The sequence below is a fragment of the Rhincodon typus genome, chromosome 10, assembly GCF_021869965.1.
Source record: "Rhincodon typus isolate 14 chromosome 10, sRhiTyp1.1, whole genome shotgun sequence".
In the NCBI taxonomy this organism is placed as follows: Eukaryota; Metazoa; Chordata; class Chondrichthyes; order Orectolobiformes; family Rhincodontidae; genus Rhincodon; species Rhincodon typus.
Genome location: NC_063341.1, coordinates 61,961,370 through 61,974,364, shown reverse-complemented (window position 1 = coordinate 61,974,364; position 12,995 = coordinate 61,961,370). Strand labels below are relative to the sequence as shown.

Here is a 12,995-nt window from a genome sequence, read left to right as displayed (position 1 = left end):
AACACTTCTAAGGTTGGCCACTGCATGTCCTTGTGAAGATGATTATTTCTTCATGGTAAGAAAATGTTCCATTGTGAGCTTGATATTATCATACCAAGTGAGACAGGCCTGAATTGGAACTAGCAATCCAATCTGTGCATTAGTGAGATATTTAAGTTGCTAATAGTCAGCAAAGTTCTAAACCATCACACCCATAATGACATGGCCAAGGTCTTCCTTCAGCCCTTGTTCAGTGGGGAGTGTAATAGACCAAGGAAAAGAGCAATACCGAACATACCTTAGAAAGAAATACCAATCTATAAAATTACTGAGTAAGGCTGTTGACAACTTAAGCATCTTCTCTGGCAATTGGTTCTTGGTTTTTTTTGGATCAAAGCTTAGAGTAGGGTTAGGGTTACGCCCATGGAAATAGGATTAGAGACAGGGAGCCCATTTAAATAGGATAGAGCCAAGGTGGAACAACTCCCAATGCATTCCCATCTATGTTTTAGGATTTTTCAGAAGGCATCCTTCCTTGATGTGTCCTTGCATTTTCCTGTGTATGTTGGCAACATCCATCTCTCCTGTTGGGGTTTCTGGCTGCCTACAACATTGGGCATTCTGATCGATGTTCCCACCTAATTGGATGGGACTTCCTAAGGCACCTTGTCAACCAGCAACCCCGGGAAGATTGTGTGGGCCTATGGAACTTGGATACCATTTGCATTGGGACTCTCATAGTCCTGATGTTTTCATTCAGCTAAAATTCAGCCTCGAGCATCAGTGAGCTGATTATTAGTGACCATGCGCCCTAATGGCCCTATTTTTTTTTCTTGCTGTTTTGACACCCAAGCCCAAACCAATCTACTGAGCAATATTCTTTGGTTCAGAATGAACATGGTACATGCTACTGGCCATATTGGATACTTTGCTGTCAGTTCTCATGTGGATCAATGGATTCAGTGCCAAGAATTTCTAGGTCTTTGTCTCTAAACTGTCTAAACTAATTGAAATAAATTTGGAACACATCTGAACATAGAATTATATGGATATTATATCTCTGTGTACCTGTGTATATATATAAGTCTGGCTGCAGGTATACATTTTTATTTCCTCAAACTGATATGCATTAGAGATGTGAAAAATCACACCTCAAAGCAACAAACAGCAATGATAAAGTCATTCATCAGTCAGCATTTTGATAGTAAGGTCCAGGCTAAGCCAGAATTTTGCGATAGATTTCATCATCAATTAAAATGGATCAAGAGCTCAAGATCACAAAACCAATTACTAAAAACGTTTAATTTAATTTCCCATTCGTAAGCTCTCTTCAAGCTGCGACTTTGTACTACAGTCTGCAAGGTTCACAGAAAAATAGCCAGCAATTTTGAGAATCATTATTAAGGGTATTTGCAGTTAATAGCTCTAACATGAGCTAGATAAAGCTAATATTCTGAGTTTTTGAAGATCCTGCCTTTGTTATAACAGAAGCGGGTAGGTTCAAGGCTGAGGATGGCTATATTTTAGAAACTTTACTTGTTAATCTTAGGATTTATATATCGGTAACAAGAGACACAACATGGGAATAATTGCTTACTATCTCCCTTGGTTGTGATCAGATGTACATCACACGACAGCAATGAAATTAATTTATTTTAATTCCACCTCCATTAAAAGGGAAAACCAATGGCTGCCATACCTTAATCTCTTCCACGCCTGCCTATACCCATAGCCCTCAATCCTGTGATGTCACATAACCCCATTATTTCCAATGTCTCCATCAAAACTTTTTACTGTACTTAAGTATAGGTAACAACAGTAAATCAAATCAAATCAAATCACAGACAAGACAATCACAGGTTACTTCCTTGTATCCCTCATCATTCGCATTCTCATTCCAACCTCAATTGTTTCAGCATCCTTCACTAAAATTTGCTCTACTTCAAGTCTCATAGAATGAAGCTTTCAAAATCCTATGTAATCTTTGGCCCTCAATTTGTCACAAGATTTCTTCATCATTACTTTTATTGACCATATCCTCAGAAAAGCCCTTAATCTTTCCCAGTCTGGTCATTCATCTTGGTATGTCCTCCAATCTGTTTCATTCAGTTACAGAATAATAGAGTCATGCAGCATAAAAACAGGCCCTTTGGCCCACCATTTCTACGCTAACCAACAAATGTCAACTACACTAATCCCATTTGCCTACAATTGGCTCATAGTCTACAATGCCCTGGCATTTTAAGTGCTCGTCTATTTCATTTGAAGTATAATGGAACACAACAACTTAACCATTTGTTATGTCTTGTAGTTCTCAGATGTTAGTTTTCATCACACTTTTATCCTCAAGTGCTGGAGGTTTATCAACTGTATTTCTTGCAGCTCTACATGAGGCTGGTGGTTTGATACTTCATACACTTGGCAGCATAGTGCAGTTTTGAATGAATGGCATTCTGATTATACACATAAACCCTCATATGAAAAATATAGTTCCTAAATCATGTTGGAACGGATGATCACATCACAACAATCATCGCCAAATTTGGTTGGATCGCATTGCATTATATTAGATGTGTCTGTTTAAAAAATGGCATATTCTCAAAATAATGACCCTTAAGATTTGCAAGTCCATAATATTAGAAAGTTGGAAAATATAAATCCAAATTTAAAATAATGGGAACAAAAAGCTGGCATAATTTAAAACTGTTGAATGGTTGCTTTAAAAAAAGAACTAACTAGTTTCAGTTTTTTAGTTTTCTTCAGAAGAATGAAATCTACAGACCTTACTTAGTCTGGCTGATACATGAGCACTATGTAAACATGGTTAACTCTTTTAACCTCTGAAGTAGCCGAGCAAGCCACTCAGTTAAATGTAACAAAGAACTGCACCTGGACTACATGCTTTTCAAGACTACATGCTTTTCAACGATTTTTACACGACCCATCCACCCATATTTTGTGACTGTTTTTTCCACCTGTACATCATAAACAGTTCCTTCACAAAAAGTTCATCTTAATTTAGTGGATCAGTACCAACTAAAACTGAAATATCACAGTATTTACATAATTAGTACATTCTATCCAAAAACGTACAATATGAAGCTTAGTAAAATGTTAAGTGAGTCTCCAATGGAATAGCAAATAGTGAAATAGAAACCCAAAGACCTACCTCTGCCATTTTTGAAAGTTCTGTCCAATCATTCTTGTTGTAAGTGCACATGAGGCTGGCAATAACAGTCTAAAACAAGAAATTTGATGATATATTCGTTAAAGTAGCATTTACAAAATATTATCTGAAGATAGTTTTTGACTAATAAATAAATAGTAAAGGGGTAGTAAGAACTGCCAATGCTGGAGTCAGAGATAACACAATGGGCATTTCTGAAGAAGGGTCCCGACTTGAAACGTCAGCTTTCCGGCATCTCTGATGCTGCCTGGCCTGCTGTGTTCCTCCAGCTCCGCACTGTAATAAATAGTCAACTTCTTTTTCAGGGTGTTATAGTGTCACACAACATAGAAATAGGCCCTTCATCCCACCATTTCTATGCCAACCAACAAACACCAAACTACAATAGTCCCACTTACCTGCACGTGGTACGTAGCCTACTATGCCCTGGCATTTTCAGTACTCATCCAGATGCTTCCTAAATGTTGCAAGAGTACTTGTTTCGGCTATCCTGTCAGGCAGCAGGTTGCATATATCTATCACTCTCTGCGTGAAAAAGTTTTTCCTAAGATCCTCCCTACACCACTTATTCTTCACCTTCAACTTATGCACTCTGGTCTTGATAGAGTCACAGAGCAATATTGTTTTAATGTATAACTGATTGTTTCAACCTCATTGTGCCCCAACTCCAAACAGCCTACTTCTACTTCCTTTGCAAAATCCATGAACAAGAGTCTCTTTGCTAATTCATTGTCTCAGCATCTTCCTACCCCACTGAACTAATTTCTTCCGCTGTCATCTCCACATTTTTCTCCCCATATCCAACTTTACCAGCATACACCTGTGATTCTTCTGACACACTATGTGTAACTTCAACACTGTCCAGTTTCCTTACCCTAACCATTTCCTTTTTACCATGGGCACCTAATTTATCTATATCTCCAGTCACCTATTAGGACAGACATAGAGTTCTGTTCTGACAAAGGGTCACTGAACTGAAAATATTAACTCTGTTTCTCTCTCTACAGATGCTGCCAGACCTGCTGAGTTTCAACAGCATTTTCTGTTTTTGTTTCAGAGCCCTACACTACTCCCTTGAGCAGAGTTTGAACGTGTCTCCATCCACTGCCACAATAGACTGAATGGGCTCCTTCTATGCCGTCATCATTCATTGATTCAATAATTCAATGGACATGGAACTGTGTGATTGAGGCAAGAGTTCTATTGGTCATCTACAATTGGCATCTACCATTATTTGCTCAGTACCAAGAAGGACACTGAATATAATTGTTATTGCCAATTCACTCTTTGTATGTACGCTGTATTGTGACTGACTTCAATATTCTAAACAAAACAATCAGATTTGATTTTGCAGATAGATTATTCAGTTTTAGTAATGTGACTCACTTGCTCACTCTGTCAATTTCCCTATGCACTGCAAGTTAATTATTTCCCCTGCCTTTAAAGCTATTTTCCATTCCTTTTGCTCTGTTCTGTCGGTGCGGGTAACTTTTATCATCCACATTGCAGTATAAGTCACCCTCCAAATCGCTAACCTTAGTGATTTTGAAAATGATTACTGCCCTTGAGGCTAACCTGCTAAATCTGCCAAGTGAGTGCTCAGCATTCTTCTGACGACAGTGAAGAATATTGGTGACTTCTGACCTCTTTTCAAATTGCAAATCTAAATCTTAAATTAGAACTGGATACAAGGGCTTGATTTCCTTCTTTAGGGTCAGAAGAAGCAAAAATGGCACCAGCAGTGATCCAAATTGTTCTAATTACAAAAGAACAAAAGAGAAGTACGACACAGGAACAGGCCCTTAAGCTCTCCATGCCTATGCCAATCATCATGCCCTGACTAAACTAAAATACAAACCTTCTGCCCTTATTCGGTCCATATCCCTCTATTTCTTCCATATTCATGTAACCATCCAGATGCCGCTTACATGTATGTTGCCAATGTGCCTGCTTCCACCACCTCTTCTGACAGTGCATTCCAGCCTCCTACCACTCTCTGTGTGAAAAACTTTTCTCGCACATCTCCCTTAAACTTTTGCTTTCTCACCTTGAACCTGTGCCCCATTGTAATTGAAACTTCAATCCTAGGAGAAAGCCTCTGACTATCCATCCTATCTACGCCTCTCATAATTTTGTAGACCTCCATCAGGCCTCCTCTCAGCCGCTGTCCTTCCAGTGAAAACAATCCTAGTCTTTTTAACCTTTCCTCATAGTCAAATGCCCTGGAGGCCAGGCAACATCCTGGTGAACCTTCTCTGTACTCTCTCCAAAGTTTCCACAGCCTTCTGGTAGTGTGGCGACCAAAACTGCACACAATGCTCCAAATGTGGCCTAATAAGGTTTTTATATAGCTGCAACATGTTTTGCCAACTCTTGTAGTCCATGCCCGGCTGATGAAGGCAAGTATGCCATATGCCTTCTTAATCACTTCGGCTACCTGTGTTGCCATTTTTAGGGAACTGTGGACCTGCATACCCAGATCCGTCTGTATGTTAATGTTCCTTAGGGTTCTTCCATTTACAGTATAATTCACACCTCAAATTGATCTTCCAAAATGCATCACTTTGCATTTGTCTGGATTAAACTCCACCTGCCATTTCTGTGCCCAAGTCGCCAATCTATCTATATCCTGCTGTATCCTTTCACAATCATTGGCGCTATCAGCAACTCCACCAATCTTTGTGTCATCAGCAAACTTGCTTATCAGACCACCCACATTTTCCTCCAGATCATTTATAAATACAAAAAACAACAGAGAACCTAAGATTGATCCCAGTGGAACACCACTAGGTACCGGTCTCTATACTGAAAAACACCTTTCCACCATTGTCCTCTGTCTTCTATGACCAAGCCAGTTTTCTATCCATCTAGACAGCCCTTCCCGGATCCCATGTGATTTTAGTTATTGTACCAACCTGCCATGTGGGACTTTATCAAAGTCCATATAAACTACATCCACAGGTCTTCCCTCATCAATTATCTTTGTCACCTCTTCAAAAAATTCGATCAAGTTGGTGAGACATGACCTTCCCCATACAAAACCATGCTGCCAATTGCTAACTAGTTCATTTTCTTCCAAATGTGCCTATCCTGTACCTCAGTATCTTCTCCAAGAGCTTCCCCACCACAGATGTCACACTGTAATTTCCTGGATTATCTGGGCTTCCTTTCGGAATTAGGAATTGTAGAACATACCAATGAGGCCACTCAGTCCATCAGGCTCACTTAGTCACCTCCTATTTCAGCCCTCTGCTTCTTTCAAGCTGGAAAGACTCTGGTTAATCAAGCAACTTCAACAATATCATTAGTTTGACAGAACACAATTGGCTGGACAACAAGGTTCAGGGCTGGATGAACACAGCAGGTCAAGCAGCATCATAGGAGCAGAGAGGCTGACGTTTCAGGCCTAGACCCTTCATTTCAAGCCCACCGACTCCCACAGCTACCTAGAATACTCCTCCTCCCACCCACCTTCCTGCAAAAATGCTATCCCCTATTCCCAATTCCTTCGCCTCCGCCGCATCTGCTCCCAGGATGAGGCGTTCCACTCCCGTACATCTCAGTTGTCCTCGTTTTTCAAGGACCGTAACTTCCCCTCCTCGGTGGTTGAGAATGCCCTCAACCGTGTCTCCCACATCTCCCGCACCTCATCCTTCACACCCCGTCCACGCAATAAGAACCAAAAAAGAATCCCCCTCGTCCTCACGTACCACCCCCCCAACCTCCGGATCCAACGCATCATCCGCCGACACTTCCGCCATCTGCAATCCGACCCCACCACCAAAGACATCTTTCCCTCCCCACCCTTATCTGCTTTCCGGAGGGACCACTCTCTCCTTGACTCCCTTGTCCGCTCCACACTCCCCTCCAGCTCCACCACACCCGGCACTTTTCCCTGCAACCGCAGGAAGTGCTACACCTGCCCCCATACCTCCTCCCTCACCCCCATCCCAGGCCCCAAGAAGACTTTCCACATCAAGCAGATGTTAAAAAAAAAAAAAAAAAAGAAGGGTCTAGGCCCGAAACGTCAGCCTCTCTGCTTCTATGATGCTGCTTGGCCTGCTGTGTTCATCCAGCCCTGAACCTTGTTGTCTCGGATTCTCCAGCATCTGCAGTTCCTACTATCTCTGATACAATTGGCTGGACAGCTGGTTTGTGATGCAGAGCGACACCAATAACAGTTGTTCAGTACTCACACTGGCTGAGGTCACCATGAAGGTCCCACTGTCTCAACCTTACCCCTCACCTCAGGCATGGTGACCCTTAGGTTAAACTCACCACCAATCGTCTCTGTCTAGTGAGAAAGCAGCCTTATGGTCCTCTTGAACCAGTGGCAACTTTACCTTTATTTGGATGGAGATCCCGTCTCCAGGTCAAGTAAGGGCATGTGCTGTTGAAAATCATGGAGGTGCATTCAGGTTAGGGCTTGAGACCCAGTGGTAGGAAATTCTGGTGTTCGTACCATAGACACCATATTTCAACACTAGCTGTGCACTCTCAAATGCTGTCAGACCCGGGTCTGAAGTAGCCAAACAGGTTAGTGCAGTGTCCACTGTCCACGCTAATGTCATGAGAATGCCAAGATGGCCTTCTGTCCTCTGCAAAGATAAGAGCCACCATCTTCTTTATGCTGCCACACCCTTACTGTAACTTTGCACTCACCTCCCATCAAGGCTAATGGTCTAACATTCTCCCCGCAGCTCATGGCATTATCAATGGATTTTGCCCACCCCATCTGCCACAAACTACTAACTCTTCCTGCCCTCTGCACTTCCTACTCACTCACCCAGGGTATCTCACCACCTTTCCCAACTGCTAATAGTGCCACTTGACCATTCATCACTGCCAAACACAAGAAGCTGCTTGCCTATCTGTCTGTGCTACAAGGCAAGGCAGAGATGCTGTGAACATCCAAATTGGCACAAATTGCGCGAACATTAAGGAATCTTGTTTTGATATGTGTGATCGGTGTCTGACCCTGCTTGCACACCAGCCTTGCAGCAACGTTTCAATATAAGGCGTGAGTGAGCTCCTAAGTTCAATGTTGAAGTGCTGAACTGTATTAAAAGTGAGTCCCAAATGTGCCCAAATAATGTAGTGAGGCTGGGACTTTGCTGATGCCAACACCTGTGTCCTGAGCTATAGGGGAATGTTGGCTAAGGGGCACCCAAGCAAGACCCAGCAAGTTGCAGCCACCAGGTACCTGCTCAGACGTTCATGTCGGAAATTGTTGCTGGCTAGTTTTTGCCCAATGCGTGGGAAAGTAGCAAACTGCATACAAATAAGAATTAGGAAGATTGAGATGTTATTACATGGGTACTGGTTTGCATCAAGCTGATGAGGGCCATATGAGAGGTACAAGGCACAGGTTGATATGACGGACCCTGGTGTGAGGACAGGGCCGCTGGTTGGCATTGCAGGCATGCATCTCCATGAGATGGCATGGATGGGACAAGGAGAATGGGAGGGGGGGAGGGAATGTGAATATGATAGCAGGAGGACTTTCTTTTGTTCTGTTCTTTATTTTACAATTCCAGAGCAACAGAGGCTGCCCATTCACATAGTTTAACTTTATACCTAGCAGCCTGTGTGGCTATTTCTGCACAATTTATGGAAGCAAGGTGCCCAGCTCACAGAATCACTTGCCCCTCATCCACTCTGAATGAAGAAAATCTATGGCACTTCTCTCTGAGTCGGGTTTGCAAAGTCGGGGATTTTCCCAACACTCCTGCTTCAGGCATGAAAATACAGGCATGTGACTGTGTATCTTACACCAACATCTATTTTGTTCTACAGTTAATATTAATGCATTAATTAAAAAGCAAGTATTTGGAAACCATTCTGCTCAGGAGGGAGGGAGGAATGTCCTGTATCACTTTATTTTCCAGTTGTAAAGAAATGTGACTGAAAACCTAAAGTTGATTATTTTTGCAGAAAGTATAATCGGCCTTCATGACTTGTACTGACAATGTTGTGTTTATTCTGTTAAATGCATTGCCATGAACTTTGTTTAACCCTTCCCTTAGCCCATGCCTGTTTGACTTGCTGAAGTTATGTACAATATCTTGTAGTTATTTTTGTTCAACATAAATCATGTCAATGCCAGGTCAACAGTACTGTTCCGGTTCATTCTAAGTGGCAGCACTGATCAAAGCAGCAATTTTGCGATGTCTGTTGATTTTGTGGAGAGCTATGATGATTAATCTCTCACTGTCTCTGTGAAGGTAGCAGAGCAGGCCAGAAGGACTCGGGAAATTCTCTTGATATGGAAGTAAATGGTGTGTGTCACTCACATATAATTTCCTGCAAGTTCTGAGTTGCAATAACAGATATCTCCCTGCATCCGATGCACACTGAATGGGACATTTCTTTTTAAAGAACGCGATGACAAAAGTAATAAAGCAGGTGCATAACTACAGTCTCAAGGGAGTCATCCATCCAATCCTTGTTCAAACAGGCATAGCAAGGCTGATGGATTTGTGCTAAGGGAGCTATGATTTTAGCCAAGGAGGCTGATATTAACCTATTCGATTTCATGCATCATATTAACAACCTCCATGGATCAGGAAACTGAATTTTGTACCTGATATAGGCCACCAAATTGTACTTTGGGGTCTGACTTCAGTTTTAATGCAATCTTTCACTTTGGCCCTAGAGTGGAATCTAAGAATGCCACAGAAACATTGCTAGTTAACAACCTGTGCTTTTGAAAATTTATAAAGTGGGTGTCCACCGGCTATTTTCCTCAATGTAATTAGTTATTGTGAGTTCAGTAATAATTTCGGTAAAGGAAGTGATCATGTAGCAAGAAAATTCAGGAGGAAGGAGAAGCGAGCTAAGCTGCAGTATTTTTAACCAGTTTCTAGCAATTATTAAATGTGAAAACACTAATCAATCATCTGTGTTTAAGCAGATTCTAAGCATTAACTACTGGAAGTGATTCATTTGAGTTGGAAAATTAATTCTTCCGACACTGCGGAGGTGGCAAAGGTGGGTAAAAATTGTCATACTGCACCAAGCAAAGTTTTCCAATTTGTTGTTGAAATTATAAAGAGTTTAAGTGTCAAAGCATATTTCCATGCAGAAAATATAACCACCAATAAGTCGCCCGAGGAGCTGGTATATTGTTGCAAAGAAATTTCATAAGGATCTGAAGTTTTAAAAATCTTAGTAGAAGTAACGTATCAATTATCCAGATTGAAAGGCAAGCCAAAAGAAAATTGTAAAACATTAAGGACTCACTGTAAAAAATGCAGGACAAAGCTCAAGGGAGAACAAATATTGAGCTAGGAAGAAAGTATAGTGTTTTCTTCAGTGCATTCTCTGTAGGATGCATTGCAGGGCACATGTAAAATTGCTCTCATCGGTTGCACTTTTAAGTGTTTCAACTGATCTATTTTTGATGGCATAATAATCTATAAACTTTTGGGTTTTTTTTTCCTTTTATTCTCCAATTTATTATATTAAACCAATCCAAACTTCACTTTTAGAGGAATGACTTGGCAAAAATTATTCTCCTTGTTTGAGTCTCAACCATCAAGTTATTAAAAACAAATATGGGGAAATAGGCAGATGGGTGACAAGTGAACGGCTCGCTGGGCATTTTCTGAAGACGGTTAAGAGCCAACCATATTATTGTGGATCTCGAGTCATATGGAAATTAGTTATCTCAGTGGGCTTTGACAACATTTGATGATAGTTCATCGTCAATCATTACTGAGACCAGCTTTCAATTGTTTCCTTAATTGAAATCAAACTTCATCATCTTCCAAAGTGGGATTTGAACTTTGGCCCTCAGAGCATTTGGCCCTCAGAGCATTAGTCTGGGCTAATGTAAGAATGAACCCTCATTTATATTATAATGCTATAATTTACTCATAAAATGAAACTAACGCATGAAGAGAAATTGTTTTTAAGTATTAACTCACAGATGTCGGAGAGGTGGGAAAATATAGGGCTGGAGAGCCTTTAAAAAGCCTGCCAACAATGAGGAGCAATTAAACTTGGAGCTGCTCAAGAAGCAAATTTATGTAGTTGCATAGTTTGTGGGAGTTGCGGGTGATGAGGAGGTAGGGAAGGAAGAAGTCATTGTTTCCTGACATTTTTTAACATTTCATGACATAATAGGCGTATAAAAATGCATGATTATGACAAATGATATGTCCATATTTGTAAATTTTCTTAATCTATGCTACATCACATTAATAGTACAAGAAGGATAGCTCCATAAATGCTTCAACACCAGAAATGCACACTTTTTTGCCACAACAGTTTGACACCTCTCCATGAAGAGCAGTAGGGTTCAGGTTTACAGCCTATGTAGACCAGCAACAAAATCTTCACATAAATAGCTTTGTTTAGATATAGCCAATGCATGTATAATGAATGAAGGGATAATACACTATTTCATTGAATATGAAATTTTCTTTCACTTCGGTAAAGAACATTTCAAATCCTTTGGAGGGCAGGGTTTCCCATTCCTGGAGGTGTTAAGCTTGAAACAAGGAGGGTACTTAATTACACAGGTCAGGAATAAATTCAAACAGCATAGCCTTCTCTGCAATCAAGGTCTGGATGTAAGGCTGATGGTAGACCTTCCCACTCCATTGCAAACCAAGGTCCTTAAGTGGTTATTCAAGGACCATTTAAGGGCCTCATCCTGCAGCAGCCGGTATTAACCCAGCCTCTGGTGGGCCTGTCACTATGCTGTGTTCAAGGCAGCTAAAACCATGCGGTCCACGTGTCACCTCCTGGGGTGGGGAGGAGAGGGTGTTCCCCCATCAACCGAAAGCAATGATTGAGAGACTGCACTTCAGGACATTACCTTTAACCCGGCTGACACCTCTCCTCATTAGCTCAAACCTGAGACTGTCAGCCACCCCCAGAAAATCACTCTGTCGCTCTGGGACTCCCAGAGTGCTCTTTGAAAAACAGCCATGCCCTCGTCCTTGGCACTGCTGTGTTCAAGAGCTGCCAAACTCCAACGGACTACTCTCTCTGGTTGGGAGTTCAGGGCCTTAATTCCAGGCGAAGGCTTGCTGGTGGGTTTGCCAATGTCTGATTCGGCAAACTTTCTTTGGAACTTTCTTGTCAATTTTCTACTTGGCTGTCGGGACCCTGTCACTTTGACCAGATCCCACCTGTGATATGAATCTTGCAGACTGACTCAGCAGGACTCACTGTTTGTTTAATAATAATTGGAGAAATTAAAGTGAAAGCTTGGGTCTGATCTTGAAGTATGGTGTGGGAGCTAAAGTGAAAATGAAAAATGGAGAAATGCAATGTTTTTCTTCTGATTTCATTAACTTCCAAGTAACTAGCCTTTTCTAAACTATCAGTGTCAAAACTTTGCATTATAAAAATCAAATTGTGCACATCAATCTATTTTTGTCAATATTATTGTCTTCCAAATTTGTTGTAAAAATTGCCAGAATAAAGTGGGAAGATTACAAGTCACACTGGAGATGGGATTGTCTTTTTGTAGAACCCTCCATACGAAAACAGCATACCCAGAGTAAAGGCTGTAGCTCAAATTAAAGCACCAAAAGTTGAAGATTTTCCTTCATAAAACTTCAAGGAAAATATATCTTGCAATTCTTTTCATTAAAATATAATAAAATGATTATAAAAATGTCATTCAATGCACTTTCATACAGAAATAGTCATAAAGAACATTTCTAAATTACTTTAAGATGGTGCTATTGCACCATTTTACTCCACTTTGTCACTATGTCAATTAAAGTTTTGTCATTCTGTTGCAATAAATTGAAAAATATGGGTCACAATACAATGCCCTGCATCCACCTATTCCCAGAATGGCAAATACTAT

The 12,995-nt window shown here is 41.0% G+C and overlaps 1 protein-coding gene across 1 annotated transcript in view; it reads right to left on the bottom strand.

Annotated features, from left to right (window-relative positions):
* The window catches only part of dpyda.1 (dihydropyrimidine dehydrogenase a, tandem duplicate 1), a 619,381-nt gene that overhangs the window by 158,782 nt on the left and 447,604 nt on the right, over positions 1–12,995 (bottom strand). Inside the window, exon 14 of the mRNA XM_048601540.1 lies at positions 3,149–3,217. Coding sequence (XP_048457497.1) covers positions 3,149–3,217 — 69 coding nt within the window. The remainder of the gene's footprint in view (positions 1–3,148; positions 3,218–12,995) is intronic.